Source organism: Mauremys reevesii, linkage group 11 (genome assembly GCF_016161935.1).
Source record: "Mauremys reevesii isolate NIE-2019 linkage group 11, ASM1616193v1, whole genome shotgun sequence".
NCBI classification, from domain to species: domain Eukaryota; kingdom Metazoa; phylum Chordata; order Testudines; family Geoemydidae; genus Mauremys; species Mauremys reevesii.
The window spans coordinates 46,580,245-46,602,437 of NC_052633.1; the positions used below are offsets into that span (position 1 = coordinate 46,580,245).

The following is a 22,193-nucleotide window of genomic DNA, read 5'->3' on the forward strand; positions in this document are numbered from 1 at the left end:
TCTGTCGTTCTCCGGAGAAGGCGATACGGAGCAGCAATGCTATATGCAGGAATGCTGTGTAAGGCTGAACCAGGTATAAAAAATAATCTTCCATACCTAGAAGAAATCATTGAACAGGGCATGTTTAAATAGACGCGATTAGGTTTATTTCTTTATTTTGGCTAGTGGATCTTCTCTGGGCTAACCCCAGATGCTTTTGTTTTGCTTGTCACCTTTAAGCTGAACCTCAAGAGAGATATCTTGATGCTTAATTTTTGTAATTTTTTTTGTTTTGTTTTTAATAAATTTTACCTTTTTTAAGAACAGGATTGAATTTTTGGTGTCCTAAGAGGTTTGTGCATGTTGTTTTATTAGCTGGTAGCAACAACTAATTTCCTTTGACCTGGTCTACACTAGTCTGTTGTTTCAGAATTAGCCAAATTAATTTAAAAAAAAAACCTATTCCGTCCATGCGACCAAACTGTTTTTTTCAATTTAAAGGGCTCTTTAATCTGATTTCTGTACTCCACCTCGGCAAGTGGAGTAGTGCTTAAATCGAGATCTCAATCCCGGGTTAAAGGTATTGTGGATGCAATTCGACATTATTGGCCTCTGGGAGCTATCCCAGAATACTCCCTTGTGACCGCTCTGGACAACACTCTCAATTCCAATGCACTAGCCAGGTGGGCAGGAAAAGCCCCGGGAACTTTTGAATTTTATTTCCTGTTCGGTCACCATCAGCATAGGTGACCATCAGCACAGTCCACTATCACAGGAGATCACGCAGTCCCAGATTCGCAGACGAGCTCCAGCATGGTCCGAACGGGAGGTACTGGATCTCATCACATGTTGGGGAGACGAGTCTGTTATGGCAGAACTACATTCCAAAAAAAGGAGCGCAAATACATACGCTAAAGTCTCCAGGGCCATGGATGGAAAGAGACTACTCCAGGGGCACAGAGTAGTGTCATACAAAAATCATGGAGCTCAGGCAAGCATACCAAAAAGCCAGGGAGGCGAATGGGCGCTCTGGGTCACAGCCCCATACATTCCGCTTCTACCGTGAGCTGCATGCAATTATGGGGGGTGACGCCACCCCTACCCCACCACTGTCCGTGGACACCTGCCAGTGGGGAGTTGCACAGAGCGAGGCCGAAGAGGAGGAGGAGTACAGTGCACAGGTGGCAAGTGGGGAATATGTTTTCCCTTCTAGCCAGGAACTATTCTTAATGCTGGAACCAATAGCCTCCCTCAACTCCCAAGGAGGGCTTCTGGACCATGACCCTGGAAAAGGTACTTCTGGTGAGTGAGAGCCTGATCGGAGCCACGCAGTGGGGGTGGGGTGGGGGAACCCAGCCGCGCTGGGCTGTTCACGTTTAGTTTAAAGGGCTCATCCCTGCTCAGAGCCTCATCGGAGCCACGCAGTGGGTGTGGGGGGTGGGGTGGGTATTGTGTAAAATGATCGTCCGAGAGCGTCCACAGGCCCTCCTTTTATATGGCAAACCCACCAGGTATTGCTTGCTATGGGAAAGGGGGCCCAGCACTTTGAAAGTATTGAAATGAATGTAGAAGAAGCAGAACCTCACATGTCACTAGGCTGAATTCTATTCCCCGGCCGTGTGTGATGGCTTACTCACACCAAAGTGCCCCCTTTGTTCTCTGAAATGTATCTTTTAAAATACTGCCCTCCCTTTTTCTCCTCCCGCAGGTGCAAATGTTTCAATGCGGCCCCTATCTACTCCGTCCCAGAGGCTGGTCCAGATTAGAAGGTGGAAAAAACGAACTCGGGACGACATGTTCACTGAGCTCATGCAGTCCTCCAGCACCGATAGGGCCCAGCTGAATTCATGGAGGCAAACAATTGTGGAGTCCCGTAAAGCATTACAGGAACACGAAGAGAGGAGGAATGCGCGTGATGAGAGCAGGCAGGACGCTATGGTCAAGCTCATGGGGGAGCAAACTGACATGCTCCACTGTATGGTGGATCTAATGTGGGAAAGGCAGCAAGACCGCAAACTGCCGCGGCAGCCCCTGTATAACCATCCTCCCTCCTCCCCAAGTTCCATAGCCTCCTCACCCAAACGCCCAAGAACAGGAGGGGAGAGGCTACGGGTACCAACACACTTAACCCCAGAGGATCGCCCAAGCAGCAAAAAGTTGGCATATGCGAACTTTTGATTTGGTTTCTGGACTTGTCCTTTCCTCCTCCTCCACCTCCCTAACCCAATACCCCCTCCTCCTCGGTCTACCTTCAAATTTCTCTCAATGTTTGTGCAACAAATAATAAAGAACATGTTTTTAAACAATTTTGACTTTATTGCCTTTCTCATATATATATATATATATATAGGGGGCAGGTAACTTCAAGAGAAACAAACACAGCTGTCATACCGTACCCTGGCCAGTCATGAAACTGGCTTTCAAAGCTTCTCTGATGTGCAGTACGCCCTGCTGCGCTCTTCTAATCGCCCTGTTGTCTGGCTGTGCAAAATTGGCTGCCAGGCGAGTTGCCTCAACCTCCCACCCTACCATAAATGTCTCCCCCTTACTCTCAGATATTGTGGAGCACACAACAAGCAGTAATTACAATTGGAATATTGGTTGTGCTGAGATCTAACCGAGTCAGTAAACTGCGCCAGCGCGCTTTCAAATGTCCAAAAGCACATTCTACTACCATTCTGCTCTTGCTCAGCCTATAGTTGAACTGCTCCTTACTACTGTCCAGGGTGCCTGTGTATGGCTTCATGAGCCATGGCATTAAGAGGTAGGCTGGGTCCCCAAGGATAACTATAGGCATTTCAAAGTCCCCAACAGTAATTTTCTAGTCTGGGAAGTAAGTCCCTTCCTGCAGCTGTTCAAACAGACGAGAGTTCCTGAAGATGTGACTGTCATGCACCGTTCCCTGCCATCTCACGTTGATGTCGGTGAAACGTCCTTTGTGATCCACCAGTGCTTGCAGCACCATGGAAAAGTACCCCTTGTGGTGTATGTACTAGCCGCCTCGGTGTATGTACTAGCACACCGAGTTGAGTATATAACTCGGTGTGCTGGGGCCAAGATAGGGATGTGTGTTTCATCTATCGCCCTGCCGCAGTTAGGGAACCCCAGCGCATTAAAGCCATCCACAATGGTCTGCACATTTCCCAAAGTCATTACCCTTGATAGGTCAATGATTGCATTGGCTACTTGCAGCACAGCAGCCCCCACAGTAGATTTGCCCACTCCAAACTGATTCCCGACTGACCAGTAGCTGTCGGGCATTGCAAGCTTCCACAGTGCTATGGCCACTCGCTTCTCAACTGTGAGGGCTGCTCTCATTTTGGTGTCTTTGCACGTCAGGGCAGGGGACAGCAAGTCACAAAGTTCCATGAAAGTGGCCCTGTGCATACAAAAGTTTCGCAGCCACTGGGAATCATCCAGACCTGCAACACTATGTGGTCCCATCAGTCTGTGCTTGTTTCCCGGGCCCAGAATCGGCGTTCCACGGCATGAACCTGGTCCAATGCCACCATGATCTCCCAATCGCCACATGCCGTGCTTCTAGGAACATCTGTGTCCATGTCCTCATCAGTATAGTAATCGCGCAGTCGTCGCTTCCTCGCCCGGTTTTGTAGGTACTGCACGTACTGCAGGATAATGTGTGAGGTATTTACAATGGTCAAAACTGCAGCGGAGATCTGAGCAGGCTTCATGATTGGCGAGCTATGGCACCTGCACAAGTAATCCTGGAAAAAGGGCGTGAAATGTAGGAGGCCTGTTCGGTTCAAGATGGCTGATAAAAGGCGGTAAATAGTTGTCTTCTGTAGCTTTCACAGAGTCAGGAAGCTCGCTAGAGCTGCAAGAGCGGGAGAGCAGAGTTTGCGGCGGAAACTCTGCGGCTCAGGTCACGATGGCCGAAAAACGTCGGGGAATTGTTGCCATCTGTAGCTTCCATGGGAGCCCAGGACCGACAACATAGAAAAAGCAACGGAAGCTGTGCGGCTGAGGTCACAATAGCTGAAAAACAGCGGGGGATTGTTGCCTTCTGTAGCTTGCATGCGAGCCCAGGACAGACAACATGGAAAAACTAGCTAGCGATGCAAGAGCAGGAGAGCAGAGTTTGCGGCGGAAGCTGTGCTGCTCGGTTCACAGTAGCCGAAAAAAGGCGGGAAATGGTTAGATAAAAGAGTAGATAGAAAGACGAGAGGACATGCGAGGTGGATTCATAGTACCAGGAAACGTACCAGGAAACGTATTGCACCGTCTGCTGGCAGTATGGTGTCTGCCGTAGCTTTCACGGAGGGAGGAGCAAGTGACGGCACACACCCAGAAACACCTGCGAGAATGTTTTTGCCCCATGATGCACTGGGAGCTTAACCCACAATTCCAATGGGCAGCGGGGACTGCAGGAACTGTGGGATAGCTTCCCACAGTGCACCGCTCCGACATTCGATGCTAGCCTCGGTACTGTGGATGCACTCCACCGAATTCACGCGCTTTAGTGGGGGGGCCACAACACTGAATGTATAAAATCGCTTCTGAAAATTCAAATAGAATAAGTTCGAATTAATTTCGTACTGTAGACGTACCCTTTGTTTTCTTCTTCAGCTCTTCCCCGGAGTGGGGATGAGAGGGCTTGAGGGTACCTCATAGGGAGGAATTCCCAAGTGCTCCTTCCTGAGTCCAAGGGGATATTTTGCATTTGGGTGGTGGCAGCATTTACCAAGCGAAGGTCAGAGAAAAGCTGTAACCTTGGGAGTTTAATACAAGCCTGGATTGGCCAGTATTAATTTTTAAAATCCTTGCGGGGATTTTGTACTCAGAGACAGAGTGGGGATTCGGCCTTGACATGTACACACTGTAGTCAATGATTCTGGCTAATATAGGCAGTGAACTGTATTTTTGTTGTTTTTTTCCTGTCAGTCTAGGGAATCTGTGTGTGTTTGAAACATGTAGAGGTCAGCACCCCTGGATTTAGTTGTGAATTTTTTTGGGTGAAAAATACTGTAATTGAAAGAAATGTAAATAAAAATGTGCTTTTTGCTAGATTTTTTCCCTTAGCCATAGATGTTAAATTAGTTTTTAAAGTTTGTTAGTAGGGATTAGAAGAAGCTTGCTTGGTACAAGTACTTTTTACAACTATTAATCAGAAGGGCACATGGTATACAGTCCTACAGATTTATGCCAATAAAGTTGGGAACTATATTGCAGAAGTCTGCCCAGAGGAAGTACCATACTATCAGTCCTGGGCTGTGGATGTCTGGCGTGCCCGGTCAGCTGCTGAGTTGTGATTGGGGACAATAGCAGGGCATGCAAGGTCAGAAAGCTGGGAAGTCAGGGTTGGGGACTAGCAGGTCAGAGTCGAGGCAGGTCAGGATACCAGGAAGTCAGGGTTGGGTGCCAGGTTACAGACAACAATCTAATAGCGAAGTCAAGGACAGATCAGGGTCAGAGGCTGAAGTCTAGGGTCTGTTGCAAACAGGGTCTGTCGCAGAAATAAGCAGGTAGGCAGCCTTGTTGTTGCTCAGACAGCTCCCCCTCATGGCTTCCTAATTTATATACTGGTATTGGCCAGTCAGTGACCTGGGAGTGGCCTTGCTTTGCAGGGTACTCCTATGCACACCTACCTCTAATGGCAACACGGAGGCGTCAGCAGCCCAGAACCCCCATGGTCTCCAATTCTAGCCCTGCAAGTTCTTACATACATATACTGATTGTGAGATGCCCCAGGGTACAGTTTGGACTGTTGAATCATTGTGCCCCCTTAACTCTCCAGTCTGGTGTGTCCTATGCCCCGCTTTGCAGTGTGAGCTGCCACCTGGCCCATTCACCCCTGCCTCTAACATGCAGGTCACACCCAGACAACTAACAGAGCACTATGGCCACTCTTGAATTACATATAAGGCGCTATATGTACATACCTCCATCCCTCAGCCCCAGCCTTGCACGGCACCCCAGAAATGTGCGTCTTACACTGCTCAAGACCTCGTTGATCAGAGTAAGCTCATTAATTTGTCATTCCATCAAAGGGTATGAATATGCACCAGCCTTTGTAACCGGAATAGATTCCCCAAACTTAAGTCAAAAGCACACTGGCTTAGAGAAAACATTAAAATAAGTATATTAACACAGAAAAAATATATTTTAAGCGATAAGTGGTATAGAATTGGTTACAAAAGGAAATAAAAGGTAAAATTGCAGTCTAATTCCTCAACTTTATCAAGCTAAGTCAAGTGTGAAGTAACAAGGTTTCTCTTACCCAATTGCCTACAGAAGTCTATGCTAACTGGAAAGCTTTTCCAGTTAGGACCACTCCCCCCAGTCCAATTTTTTTTTTTTATTCCTGATAATCTTGTTGCCTTCAGAATAGGTGGGGAAGGAGAGGTGGTCAGGGACCTATGTTCCCCCTTTTAATATCTTGACCCTTTTTACTGGAAAAGTCCTTGCTGCATCATGGGGTCAGGCAGTTCCATGGTTTATGTACTCAAGCAACTGTCTTTCATGTGAATTGTAAATCTCTTGTTAACAACTCCACTGCTAGTGAATGGTCAGTGATGGTTGCTTTACACCTGGCTGAGTGTTGGTCATCCCTTTGTTGCCACTGAAGAGCCAGTCTGTGGACATTGCCCAGACTCACGTTTCAGTAGCAAACATACAACAAAATTTCAGGACTTCATATACAGTGATGATACACACATTTTAACAGGACAGTGATGTTCAAAAGACCATAACTTTTCCAATGATACCACACAAGACATGCTTTGTACAAATAGATCATAACCATATACAAGTGGTGAAGACGGAGATACAGGGTATTATTTTGAGGTACACTGTGTCACACTAATAGACAAGGTCACAACAAATATTTTACAATGAGGTACTAGTATATGTCAGATCACAGGAGGCATTATTGCATGAACTGCCTCATTGGGTTCTAGAAGTCATCAGTTAGCTCTTGAAGTTCTGAGAGTAGGTATCCATAAAAGACCGTTCTCCCATGGAAGACCGTTTCTGAAAAACAAAAGATAAGATCAATTTCTGTATAAATTTTATTAGATGTTGGAGATGGCCTAAAACTGTGCTGTGGTGCTCATCAGCTGAGACTAATCAGATAATGCTGACTATAGGGTTATGTGAATTTTGAAACCTGTGGGATTGATGATAGTCTCCAGGAGGACTGCCCCACTGTACACATCACACTCTGTGGAAAGTATTAAGATTTATAATGACACCATTGAGAACTATTACAATCTACAAATAACAAAAATGAAATCTGATTTGGCAGAACCTGTGATAAGGATTGGTTATAGGATGCAGAGAAAAAACAATGTATTGATTCTAAATATCTGAGTTAGAATAATCAGGCATTGACCCTAAAAAAAAAAAAGTCATTTTTTAATATTACAAGCACTGCACCCCAAAGAGAGCTGTTAAAACATGCAGGCACATATCTGAGCCACACTTTCAAGGTTGGTAAACCCAAATTTTGACAAGCGCAGTGATTTTCTTATTTGTTTGCAAATGTCTGTGATACTTTATGGAGCAAATACAACCCCAATCTCTGCAATAGTGGAGGTCCCCTTAACAGCAGAACCAGTGATACAAAGAGACATTTGGATAGTGGGCATGGAGCCGAGCTCTATGAGCAGCTCTGTATGTGACAGTGCATGGAAGACACAGCCAGAAGATCTGCTGCTTCATGGATCTTTCTGTCTTCTCCTTACAGCAGGATGCATTAGGATTGTGTCTTTGGGCTGCAGTAGCCTCTATGCAGTAGATTCAATTCCACTGCCATTCCAAGGAGATATTCAGTGTTCAAACCACTAGCCTGTGTTTCCCTGGGCTTGCACCTGTATGCCTCATTTTTTATTCCAGTGAGTACGTTAATGCTTTTTTTATTAAACTCTGAACACAAAGGGCCAGATTTTTACCAATGTGTCCCGGGAGGGTTTGTGAACCCAAGCATTATGGCTGGAACACAAAGTGATCCTTCATGTCAATGTCCTTGAATTCCAATGATTCCAAAATGAGCCAATTTTAAAATAATTCAGGTTGATAGTATCCCTTTAAATAAGAGTCAGTGGCTCGATGTTCCAAAATGCTGTATGCTCACAAGTCCTGTTGACATCACTTCTGAACATTAGGCCACACATTTACTTAGCATAGGATAGAAAATAAAATTTATTCATAATTACTTATTTTTTATTTTATCTAACCAGAATTACAATAAAAGTACCTCTTCTTTCTTATCTGCAATAGGCTCACAACTTGGATTGCAAAGTATAAAAGTGTTGCATAGATTGTAAATAAAGAAAGTTTCTCTCAGCCTAAAAGCTTTTAGGACTTCTCCTAGCCTGTCCGATTTACAGTTTAAGCATGTCTCTAGAAATCTGTGTGTATCCTATCTCAAGTTGGCTGGGTGTCTCCTTTTCCACTCCTTGGTATCCACTTCCCTTTGATCTGTAAATGCAGCATTTACCAGATTCGGATAACCTATATATAATATAGCTATTTTTCCTTATATTGTTTTCTGTTACTTTATTACATCTTTAGTCTTTACTTGAGTACTGATTTGCATTTAATAAAAAGGGTTTCTTCGCTTCCCTGCAAAGGCGTTTAATCGAAGAGAAGGCAACCAGCAGAGGTTCACATAACATTTCATTAGCCCCTCTGATTGTTTCTGACACCTCTTTGAAAGAGTGCTTCATTACCATGCAAATAGAACTAGCCTCTGTTCCCAGACTAATTGTCATCTAACCTAATATAAAGAACACAGTGATAGATTTCACAAGTTTTTGGACAGCAAGATACTGACCATCACAGACATGTTTTCTAGTAAAATATAGTCTCATACTCAAACAAGGTGCAGAAAAATTGAATTTTTTGCAAACATAGTTGCCTGTTCATTGCAGCTATATGATGACAAGCTTAGAAAAAAGATAGCAGGAATAAGAGTATATTCTTCTCACATCACCAGCCCAGAATAGAAGAGCTGTTTCACCCAGTAGACAGGTCAATCAAGTGTGCTGGTGCCATGGTTTCCCTCAGAGTCCCTTATCTCTCTCCAGTTTTCCAAGAGTTTAGACAAGTTCTGCTTTGCTGAAAAAAGCAACCTGGTGAATCTTGATGAAAAGTAGTATAAAAGGGCTTCAGATGACACCTCCCCCACCAGCACAGCCAAGACTTTTCCCTTCATAGGACTTGGAATACCTCTTCAGAGAGGTGTTATAGGTATTGGAACTCAAAACAGAGGAAATCTCTGAGGGTTCAGCCTCCTAGACTGTAGCATTCCTTGGCCAGTTGGTACAATTTGTGGATTGTTTTGAGGTAACAGATTTTGCATCCAGTTGAGATCAAGAATCCTTGATGATGTCTTCTATGCCTGAATGGTACATTATATCAACCAGTAAAGGAGTTTTTGTATCTTGAGCAGGAAAAATAAGGAGCATCAAAAGTGCATCTGTGGCATGAAAATTACTTACTGGGTTTAAAAAAAAAAAAAAAAGGACTTTTCATCCACCAGTGTTACCCATCTAGCAGGAGAACAGCAGCAAAGTGGACTGGCCCAGTCACCAGAATTTTCTCCTACAATAGTGATTGTTGAACCCCAGGATTCTTCATTGTGTTTTCAAGACTTGGAGTTCTTTCAGTATGGATCTATTTGCAATGGGGAAGCAAGCTCAAGAAATGTTGCAATCAGTTAAAGGAAGTAAGGGTCTGGAAAACAGGGATTTTTCCATTTTGTGGATAGAACACTTGGAGTATACCTGTCTTACTTGATCCTTCATCACTGAGGTGCCAGGAAAAGTGATAATGGGTGTGATGAGTGATTCTTTCCATGTTCCATGAGGACCAGAACATTTACCTTTTCTCCTTTTACCAGAATCCATCCTTGGGCACAGTTAATCTTTGGCACATGCCAGACTTGGTCAGCATTTTATATTACTGGCACCCAGGAATTTAGGTTAGTCAATAGGACAGAGTTGATAGTGCCACCATATATTTAAAGTTGTCTGACACTTCCAGTCATAAGAACCTGTTTTCAGTTTTATATTACTCTGCCAAACTTTAATCATTCAGGCTGAAATTTTCCATGCCAAGTTTCAGCAAAAATGGTTCAGCCATTTCTAAAAAATGCAATTAAGGAAAAATACTTTGCCCATGTTAAAATATTTCTCATAACCATTCCATTTAGAAACTTTAGCACAGGGATTCTCAACCTGGGGGTCGGTACCCCTCAGGGGGTCGCGAGGTTATTACAGCCTCCACCCCAAGCCGTGCTTTGCCTCCAGCATTTATAATGGTGTTAAATAGATTTTAAAAGTGTTTTTAATTTATAAGGGGAGTCGCACTCCGAGACTTGCTGTGTGAAAGGGGTCACCAGTACAAAAGTTTGAGAACCACTGTTCTAGCACCTCCATGCTTTGAAGCAATGACTTGAAATTGGGCAGGAGGGTTGATTCAGTTTCAGGAGTACGCCTATGGGTGATCCCATGAAAAATTGCCCAAATTTGGCCAAGTTATCTCAAAAAAATAAATTTGCATATGCTCAGCAGAGACTTGTTAGTGCATGGCAGGTAAATTCTATAAAAATTTCATCCTCAGTGAGCATGCTGCAGCCCAGGATTTCAGGGGTCTGAGCTGGACTTTTGTTGCAGTTGCTGCTTCCAGTTACGGTGGGCTGCTATGGCACTGTGGATCTCAGTCGTCTCTCCTGAGCTCTCAGTGTTCCATTGCTGGTTCCTAGACAGTGTGGAGGAGGACTATCCCTATCTCATAGAGCTGGAAGGGACCCTGAAAGGTCATCAAGTACAGCCCGCTGCCTTCACTAGCAGGACCAAGTACTGATTTTGCCCCAGATCCCTAGGTGGCCCCTTCTAGGATTGAACTCACAACCCTGGGTTTAGCAGGCCAATGCTCAAGCCCCTGAGCTATCTCTCCCCTCTGCATTTGGGGTAGGTAAGAGCTGACCCTGGAAGGGCTGGGGATGGAGAGAGTATATTGAGATAAGGAATCCAGCAATGAAACTTGGACTGGCTAGGCAAGGAGTTTTGGGGGGCATTGGGAGACAGGATGAGAAGGAGACTGTGACTCTCTAGGCAAGGAGACTGTGACATGGAGCCAGAGTGGAGAATTGAGATGAGGAGCCTGGGGGGAGAGATTAGAATGAGAAACTGGGGTGGAGGGAAAGTGAAGTCAGGGAGCCCATAAAGGAAGAATGGTATGAGGAGCTGGGGCGAGTGTGGGTGGGTGGGTAGTTAGGTTGGTAGACTGGGATTAGTTAAGCGATGAGACAGGGACTAGACCAAAGAGCTGTGGGGCAGGAGTGGGGAGGAGACAGGCTGGCACACAGGGTAAGTGGGAGGGGATGGGGCAGAAAGGGGTCAGGTTTGAGGTGAAGGGGGGCCGAAAGGTCCATAGCCTCTAGAGCACATGCCTTTCAGAGCCTGGAATGGAAAGCACGATTCCTCAGTCTCAACATTCATCTGCTGTTATCAAGTATCTGTGAAACCCATTGCAAAGTATGTATCTCATTTCTCTCTACTGCTGGTCCATGTAGACAAAGACAGCCTACTACTGCTATCAGTTATTCCACTATGATTCATGGGAGTATGTCATCACATGATGAAATTAGTTTTTTCAGTTTCCTTTTTTTTAAAAAAACTAGGAAAATTACATCAAAAAACTTACATCCTATGGAAAGAAACAGTTTGTGACAATATAATCATAGACTAATATAATGCAAATACATAAGGAGACCAAATGAAGGTTGCACAGACAAACTTAATTCTGGCATTTTCTAATTTTTAAGTGCTCGACTTTGCAACCTTAATGTTCTTCTAATGTAGTTTTTGATTCATAAATAAAATGAAGGAAGTTTACATTGTAAACGAAGTGTCCATAGCAACTAAGTCTTTTGGAACTCATTCAGTTGGAGGCATAGTGATTTAATGACCTAAGGATAATTAAGGATATGATTTGGTTACAGAGACTTTAACAGATCTCCATGACTTCTTCAGCTTGAGCCCCGGGCTGGGCGGGACTCAGGCTTCGGTATCAGCCCCGCCATGACCATACCCTCATTTTGTACATTTTCCTGACTGTTCTGTGAATTTTGCGTAATTTTACTGTGGCAAAATCGTCTCCATAATATCATCCTTCTGTCTCCATCATATGTTTATCAGGCTCTGTAGAGTAGATTTTAGTGCCTCCTTGAATGTGACTTTCCAAAGATGAATCCTGAGTGCTTGGGATCCAGGATGGCTGAGTCCTTCTCCAGCTTGCCCCCCCTGTTGAAAATTTGGGGAATTGTTGCGCATACACCATTTATTCCAAATGGTAATGCTGTGGTTCTGGGCTGGGAATAGCTCAACAGAAATCTATCCCAAATACCTGCTTGAAAATGTGGCTTTTATGAACCTAGTTTTTCAGAAATAATGTTTTGGGTAGCTCAATAAGTTTTTTGATTGGAGCTTAACTAGGAGAGGGCTTTTGAGGAGGCAACTGGGATGACATAATCCTGCATGACTGGAATTTAGGAAAACCTGTCTGTGTGTTCTAGATTGGACAAAGATGGTTATAAAAAATCTGATTTACAGGTATGGAAGTAAAAAAAACAAACAAACACTGTTTTGCTTTGCTTTGCTTTGTTGTTGTTTTTCCTCAGTCAATTCCCAATTCACCTTCAGGCTTATTGCAATATTAACATGCAAAAGACCCTCTAAGAATAAACAGGAGTTTATCATCATATTTCCATCCTTGTGTTACATGTCATATAAACCTTATTAAAGAAATGTGGGGCAATTTTGCTTCTAATTTTTCTTACTCTCTGGCATCTGCTGTCATTTCTGATTAAAATGACTCCCACAACAGTGTGACTGAGTTTGAAGCCTCTAGCATACATTGTCTGAGACAGTTGATTAATTGTACAGTAAAGCAGGAAGCACTGGTGTGTTAAAAGCATGTTGGCAGATCATGATAGTTTTGCATGACAGTCTACAGATAAAGTACAGTAGTTAGACTGAACAGTTTGCATAGCAAACCTTTACTCCAGTAACAAAGATTGAAAATTATATCAGGCTAAGAACTATCATTTGCTATATTCAGTACTCTCCCATAGTGGTGGATAGCAGTTATTTATGGGGAGGGGGGGATTTTTTGTGGGGAGCGTTAGATTTTGCAGTTGCCTCCGGTGAGCTGATCTACCTTCAGTCTTAGTGGAGCAAGCAGTATATGAACCAGGCAGAGAATTTGCAGTAATGTATTCATGTAACTTAGAAATCCCAATTGCAGGCACTAATTATCTGTCAAAGTTTGTAACTGTGCTTGACTAGAAAAGGACAACTATGACTAAACGAGTATACATTTTGATCATACATTTATGAAAAAAGAGTTAATTGTCTGAATAGTGCTTTATTTTTTCATATAAAATGGTGTTAGGTCTGTGGAAGGAGGCTGCATGTATACTGTCAGAATTATTTTCCTTGTGGATACTACTTTTCTTTGGTTTAAATCAAACATATATTTGATACTCCTGGTTCATTCACTAAGGTTTCTACATGAAGCCTGTTTTGTTCTGGTAGTGGGACTAAGTGTATGCAATTTTAATGTAGTACTTTATATAGTATAATAACAATACTGCAGTTCTGTGCTAGTTTGCAAATACCCAGATCACTATATTAGTTTTCTTTCCTTGTAAATCAGAAGGAGAATAAACTGACTCTCAGCCAAACATGAAAATTAATACAATTGTTTCTACTTTCCTGTATTATCTCTTTTTTATATTTAATGCTTGGTTCCTGTTGTTTAGCATCTGTAGTACAGGTTGACTCCCACCACAAGCTGGCCCAGGATGCCATCGCCCATTTGTAAAATGTTCAAATAGGTTCCTTTGTGCTTTCTTCCATGCTGCCCCTCACACTTGGGAGAAGCTCTCCATAAATATCAGCAAAACGTACTCAATATCCTCAGTCAAAACCCTCCTTAAAACTTTTTTGTGAGGTCTACAAATTTTTTTTGACAATGCTTAGGCCGCTGGTGTGCTGAAACCATTGCCTATCATGCTGGCTAGTATTCTCATTGTTTCCTTGTACTTCCCTGACAGACTGTATCCATCTGTTGTCTCTTGTCTTATATTTAGATTGTAATCTCCTCAGAGTAGGGACTGTCTTTTTGTTCTGTTTGTACAGTACCTAGCACAATGGGCCCTTGTTCATGACTGGGGCTCCTAGACTTTACAATAGTACTACTACTACTAATAGAAAATCTTAGGTGTTAATGAAATACATCACATGAATTGCTGTATACACACTCAATATGAATCTCTATAAAAAGAGTTAACCATGGCGGGGGGAAGGGGGCTAGTTTTAAGAACCTCATACAGTGACTCTACCTGCATGGTTATTAACGGGATTAAGCTCTCTTCTTTGTCCAAGGAGAGGCCAGCAGAAGAGGTGGCACTGTCTGTGGTTCATAGATTCATAGACTCTAGGACTGGAAGGGACCTCGAGAGGTCATCGAGTCCAGTCCCCTGCCCTCATGGCAGGACCAAATACTGTCTAGACCATCCCTGATAGACATTTATTTAACCTACTCTTAAATATCTCCAGAGATGGAGATTCCACAACCTCTCTAGGCAATTTATTCCAGTGTTTAACCACCCTGACAGTTAGGAACTTTTTCCTAATGTCCAACCTAAATTTCCCTTGCTGCAGTTTAAGCCCATTGCTTCTTGTTCTATCATTAGAGGCTAAGGTGAACAAGTTTTCTCCCTCCTCCTGATGATACCCTTTTAGATACCTGAAAACTGCTATCATGTCCCCTCTGTCTTCTCTTTTCCAAACTAAACAAACCCAATTCTTTCAGCCTTCCTTCATAGGTCATGTTCTCAAGACCTTTAATCATTCTTCTCTGGACCCTCTCCAATTTCTCCACATCTTTCTTGAAATGCGGTGCCCAGAACTGGACACAATACTCCAGCTGAGGCCTAACCAGCGCAGACTAGAGCGGAAGAAAGACTTCTCGAATCTTGCTCACTACACACCTGTTAATGCATCCCAGAATCACGTTTGCTTTTTTTGTAACAGCATCACACTGTTGACTCATATTTAGATTGTGATACACTATAACCCCTAGATCCCTTTCTGCCTTACTCCTTCCTAGACAGTCTCTTCTCATTTTGTATGTGTGAAACTGACTGTTCCTTCCTAAGTGGAGCACTTTGCATTTGTCTTTATTAAACTTCATCCGGTTTACCTCAGACCATTTCTCCAATTTGTCCAGATCATTTTGAATTATGACCCTGTCCTCCAAAGCAGTTGCAGTCCCTCCCAGTTTGGTATCATCTGCAAACTTAATAAGCGTACTTTCTATGCCAACATCTAAGTCATTGATGAAGATATTGAACTTTGTGTTGAAGAGCTGCTGGACAAAAGAAAAGCTAATGACTAAGTCCACCTAACTTATCATATGCGCTCCAGGGCAGATGACTTCAGCTAAGGGTTTCCCAGGTATATAGGTGCCTAGTAAGATTTTCTAAAGTGCCTAACTCCCAGCCTAACTTCTCTTGTCCTAAGCTGGATAAACCTTGGGATGAGTCCCATACAATTCTTACACAAATAAATGATGTGGATTATAGAATTTAGTTGTATCCCAGGACAAAGACCAAAGTTATCCATAGAGATCATCTAAGGGAGACAGAATATCATCATGGCCAACCCCAGAAACTGAGAGTACAGCTGTGGAAACTGAGTCTGAAAAAGTTGTGACTAATGCTGTCAAGTAATTTTAAAAAATTAATCGTGCGATTAATCACACTGTTAAACAATAATAGAATACCATTTATTTAAATATTTTTGGATGTTTTCTACATTTTCAAATGTATTGATTTCAATTACAACACATTTATATTTATATTTATTTTTATTACAAAAATACTTGCACTGTAAAAAAAAAAAAAAAAAGTAGTAGCATTTTTCAATTCACCTAATACAAATACTGTAGTTTAATCTCTTTATCATGAAAATTGAACTTACAAATGTAAAATTATGTAAAAAAAAAAAAACTGCATTCAAAAATAGAACAATGTAAAACTTTACAGCCTACAAGTCCACTCAGTTCTATTTCTTGTTCAGCCAATTGGTCAGACAAACACATTTGTTTACATTTGCAGGAGATAATGCTGCCAACTTCTTGTTCACAGTGTCACCTGAAAGTGAGAACAGGTGTTCGTATGGCACTGTTGTAGCCAGTGTCGCAAGATATTTACATGCCAAATGCGCTAAAGATTCATATGTCCCTTCATGTTTCAGCCACTATTCCAGAGGACATGCGTCCATGCTGATGATGGGTTCTACTCAATAACCATCCAAAGCAGTGCGGCCCGACGCATGTCAGTTTTCATTACCTGAGTCAGATGCCACCAGCAGAAGGTTGATTTTCTTTTTTCTTAGTTTGAGTTCTATAGTTTCCGCATCTGAATGTTGCTCTTTTAAGACCTCTGAAAGCATGCTCCACACCTCATCTCTCTCAGATTTTGGAAGGCACTTCAGATTCTTAAATCTTGGGTCGAGTGCTGTAGCTATCTTTAGAAATCTCATATCGGTACCTTCCTTGTGTTTTGTCAGATCTGCTGTGAAAGTGTTCTTAAAATGAACATGTGCTGAGTCATCATCCGAGATTACCATAACATGAAATATGTGGCAAAATGCGGGTAAAATAGAACCAGAGACATAAAATTCTCCCCCAAGGAGTTCAGTCACAAATTTAGTTAAAACATCTTTTTTTTTAACAAGCGTCATCGGCATAGAAGCTTGTCCTCTGGAATGGTGGCCAAAGCATGACGAGGCATATGAATATTTAGTATATCTGGCACGTAAAGACTTTGCAATGCTGGCTACAGAAGTCCCATGCAAACTCCTGTTCTCACTTTCTGGTGACATTTTAAATAAGAAGTGGGCAGCACTATCTCCTGTAAAGGTAAACAAACTTGTTTGCCTTAGCGATTGGCTGAATGAGAAGTAGGACTGAGTGGACTTGTAGGTTCTGAAGTTTTGCCTTGTTTTATTTTTGAATGCAGTTATGTGTAAAAAACAAAATCTACATTTGTAAGTTGTACTTTCATGATAAAGAGATTGCACTACAACCTGTATGAGGTGAATTGAAAAATACTATTTCTTTTGTTTATCATGTTTACAATGCAAATATTTGTAATAAAAAATAATATAAAGTGAGCAATGTACACTTTGTATTTGGTGTTGTAATTGAAATCAATATATTTGAAAAACATCCAAAATTTTATAACAAATTTTAATTGGTATTAATTTTTTTAATCACGATTAATTTTTTAAGTTAATTGCATGAGTTAACTGCGATTAATTGACAGCCCTAGTTTTGACAGTAACAGATATCATCTTAGACCAGGAGGAGCAAGGTTGGTCATACTGCTTCACCTAGCAGACTCCACAATGGTAAATCACACATGGCAGGAGTCAAAGTGGCCACTCTCTGTTTCCTGAGAGGAAATGATTAAAGGAGAAAAAGGCTTTATAAAGGCCTGAATGGGAATAAAGTGGATTTTGGAAATGACAGTATGTGAAATCCTGAGAAGAAAATGCTATATTTATGCAACAATACTTAAACCTAGAGTATTTAATTAATTTGTCTTGTTCTGATTTGGGGGATATCCCGTTTTGGTGCCGTTGCAGATGTCTGTGAATTTGCCTTCTGTCAGAAAAGATGAAACAACCTGAAAATGAGGCTATTATGGCAAATCTGTTAATGATATGTATGTGTTAAACTCCATAGAAAACAGTTGAGGGTCTAGTTCAAAGGATTCCTCCTACAATAATCATACAGATGGTCATTATGGGAATCATAGGAGAGAAGCACTCCTTTATCCTGACAGGGACTAGCAAAGAGCCAGCTCCTGTCAAACTGTCAGAGGTTCCTTCCAAGTAGGCAGACTTGCACTAGCCTCAGCTCAAGCTAGTTCACTAAAAATAGCACTGTGGATCTTGCAGCTCCAGTGAATATACAGGATAGCTCAGATCCAGAGGGTTAGCTGGGTTTGAGAACCTGAGTTGCTTTCTGAGCCACAATGTCTACACTGCTGTTTTTAGTGCACTAGTGCAAGTCTGTCTACCCTCGCAGGGAGGCTTGCTCCCAGCTGCAGTGTAGACATAGCCGTAATGCAGTCCAGTGCATGACTTCAGCCCTGGGCTTGTCTACACTAGAATCATGTTAAACATGACGTAGCACTCTGGTCAAGGTTAACCGAATACTCTGTCTAGATTAGGAAAATAGATGACGTTTTAAAATACTCTGGGAGACAAGTTTTGTTCAATGTATTTTTGAACACTGCTTAGTATATAGTGTAGATAGCCTTTTATGCCTTAAAAAACATGTTAATTGGTCTCTGTCAACCATGAGGAAAAAGTTAGAAACAATGTATTTACAAAGCTCCTGAAATGTCTTCCAGATTGCACCAGAAGCAATCTCTCTGCCTGATAATGTGTTTGTGTTTCAGAGGTTAATGCTCTTGAAATATGTTCCAGGGATTGTAATCTACCATCCCTTTTCAGAATCTCTAGGTTTACGCAGTAAAGTTTTCCGGAAGATTGAGGAGCTGAGGAGCAACGTGGATTCTGTTTCTCTTGGTATTCCTGATGAATTCTTATGTCCTATAACTAGGGAGCTTATGAAGGAGCCTGTCATTGCAGCAGGTATGTCTATGAGCTACTTCAAGTTTATTAAAACAAATTGTTCAGGTGTAAAGATGAATACTGGGGAACTATTAATATATATCTTAAAGAATGCTAAGTACGTGCATTCTGAATTCCTGTATCCTTAAGTGTATTCAAATTCCATCAAGGTAAAAATTAAATTTGTTTCTGCTCTTTTGAATATTTGGCTTGTGAAATCATGCTTCTGATATTGAGATACATACAATTTTGTAAATGGCATCTATTTTGTGCCTATGCAAACTGTGTAATTACAAGACTAATTACGCAGTTGTTTTGCACAAATGCAGGAAATGTGCACATACAAGAGCAAACCCCTTTAAAAACCTGGCACTGTATGTCTATCAGTAAAAATAGAGATGATATATGAAATATATTGTGTCACCTAAAAAGCTTGGATGGAACTAGAACCCCAAATCTCACTGCAATTCAAGGAGATCCTGGATATCAGATGTGCTGCATCTGTTAATAAACGTTTATGGGATTAGGCTCTAAGTACCCAGATGGGGAAGAACTCATACATCTGTTGCCTTTGCAACTGTAACTCAGCCATAATGATAGTCTTTTATTTCCAAGATCACATGCTGTTTTTTCCATAGGACTCCTGTCTCATACAGTGCACAGGATAGACCTGCTGTGGGGATGAGTCAGGATTGTGTGCTGAAGATAAGTCTTATCTGTAGCACCACTTCTTCATTTGTTGCAGAAGTTGGAAGGTGTGTAGTGAATAAGACAGGAGACTACAGAAAGAGAAGGATAGTATGGTTAAAACAGTTGAATCCTGCCCTGGGGAATTGGTTCTGTCCCTATCTTTGACACAGAGTTCCTGTGTGATGCTAGGCAAATCACTTAAACCAAACTTTTCACTGATTTGTGTGCTCCTCATTTCCTGTGTGCCTGACTTGAGACCCTGGTTCTGATTTACAGAAGCATTGAGCATTTATAGCTGCAACTGAAGTCAACGGAAACTGTGCTTTGACTGTATAAAGTGCTGTATAATGCTAAGCATTCTGAAAAATCAGATCCTAGGCGTCTCAAATTAGGGACCCAAAATTAGTGGATTCTTTTGACCTTAATCTCTCTCTGCCTCAATCCTCCCATATAACCCCCCCTCATCTTAGAGGGTGTTGTGAAAATAAATTAATTTATTATTTGTGAGGCACTCAGATATTGCAATGATGAGTGCCAGAAAAAAGTCCACGAGGAAATTAATTTTGTCTCCACAACTGGACTTGATTAATGGTCAGTAAATAAGACCTAGGGTTACACATGGAACAATGAAGATAAAAATAAATAGTTAGCTGCTCATTAAGTGAGCACTCTCCATCCTATGCACTAAATGAAGCAGGGGTCCTGTGGAAAAATAATATGTGATCATGGAATTAAAGGCTGTATCATAATGCATATGCACAAGGGGGCCAAGTTAAGGTTACAGGAGCAATCTCAATTCTGGCATTTCCTAACGTTTGAGTGCTTGGTTCTGCAATCTTAGTTTTTATGTGTAAATTTTATATATAAAGCTCAATCCAACTTTTGTGCTCCTCATGCATCACAAGACTGATGGTTATGCAGGTAACTTTAAAGGGAGGGCTTGATCACTGTGTCTAAGTACCTACATGGGGAAAAATATTTGAAAATGAGCTCTTTAGTATAGCCGACAAAGGTATAATACAACCCAGTGGCTGGAAGTTGAGGCTAGACAAAATGAGACTGTAAATAAGACTTTTTTTTTTTTTAACAATTAGGCTAACTAGACATTGGAACAGTTTACCAAGGCTCATGGTGGATTCTCCATCACTGACAATTTTTAAATCAAGATTGGATGTTTTCTCTAAAAGATATGCTATAGGAATTATTTTGGAGAAGTTCTATGGCCTAGATTAAACAGGAGGTCAGACCACATAAGCATAGTGGTCACTTCTGGCCTTGAAACATGTGAAAGTTTCCTGTGCTCTTGCTGATTCTGGGGTGCTGGTCCAGTCCCCAGCATAATGTAGAACTTCTTGAAGGCTGATTTATATTACGCAAGCTGCTGGTAAGACAGCTGCTGATGGTTGAAGTGTAGAGATGCCCTTCCTACTCCCAAGGCACTGAGGAACAAGGAGAGAGTGGCACTCAGAGGATGCCACATCACCATAGTATTTCCCTACACAGAGGGAGTTGGGGTGAACGTAAGGTTGATTTGCCTCGCCAGAGCATTGCAAACAGCAATGGTGGATTTGAGGATGTGGCTCTTTTTTTTTTTTTTTTGGTAGCGCTTGTGGATTCCGTGAGATGTTTTACACTTTGGAAGTATTCACTGTATGTTTGATCTGTGTTCATGTTATTGTGTCTCTCTATATTTTTATATAGAAAAAAACCCAAACCAATGATTTTCAATGAAAGGTGACAGAAAAATATATTGTGCAGATCAAGCAGTGGAACACCAAGCTAGGAAATGCTAAACAGCAATAATACTTCAGTTCATTTCAAGAAACACTAGATGGACTTTTTTTATTTTAATCGGTTTGTCAGACATTACTTCTGTTGCATGATAAAACATTTTGCCTTTACTGAATTTAAGAATTTAAAATCCCTGCTGCTTTTAGTGCTGTAGTAAAATGAGGACTGTGTTAGAATTATCATCATTTTTATTTTGGTAATGCCCAGTACTAGATGCTTTATGGAAAAGAGAATGCTTGCCTCAGAGAGCTTAGAAACTAATAATAACTATGCATTTTACTAATTTTTTTTTTGAAGAGACAGTATCAAAATAATTATATCCCTGTGGGTAATAATTTTCAAAGTGTTTAAATTACTTAGGAGTCTAATTTCCATTTTCAAAAGTGACTTAGGCACTTTGGACTAGCTTTTGAAAGGTATTTAGATACCTAACTCCTGATTTCTAGGCATTCTGAAAATCTCTATCTGCATCCTTAGGCACCTAAATCCCTTGAAAAATCTGTCTTTTAGCACCTAAGTAATTTAGGAGCCTATTGAAAATTTTACCCCACACTTGCTTTATATTGTTAAAAATGGGGGGGAAACTTTCAAAATGAATATAATTTATGCTAGTTGTTACTCTGTGCATTTCACTGAGATTGAAAATGAAACAAGCCTGATCTGTTTATAGTCATTTTTCAGGTTCTAGTTTTTATGATGTCTTTTAGTGCTGTTCTGTTTGTATTTCCAGTGCTGGAGGGGAATGTTTAAAATAAGAAGTGTGTGTTAATAAATAAAAATAATATTAATATTTGTTAAGATAAATTAAGTTTTGGACTAAACTACATTAACTGTTAATTTAAGAGATTTTAAAATATTATTAAATCTGATATTTGTATTTCACAAAATCTATCTTGTTACAATAAAATGGTGGGTTTTAAAAATAATGATACCCCTTTTATGCAATCTGGTAAAGCATGGCTCTGACTTCCTATTCTGCTTTAGTTTAGTCAGAAGTTCACTTGTAACTGATGCACTGAAATAATATTTTGTGGGATGCATCAATTTTGTTAC

The 22,193-nt window shown here is 41.4% G+C and overlaps 1 protein-coding gene across 7 annotated transcripts in view; it reads left to right on the forward strand.

The window, feature by feature from the left end:
* The window catches only part of WDSUB1 (WD repeat, sterile alpha motif and U-box domain containing 1), a 60,621-nt gene that overhangs the window by 34,560 nt on the left and 3,868 nt on the right, over window positions 1–22,193 (forward strand). For all 7 annotated transcript variants that reach the window (XM_039495374.1, XM_039495377.1, XM_039495373.1 and 4 more), the window contains one exon: window positions 18,540–18,680. In XM_039495374.1, coding sequence (XP_039351308.1) covers window positions 18,540–18,680 — 141 coding nt within the window. The remainder of the gene's footprint in view (window positions 1–18,539; window positions 18,681–22,193) is intronic.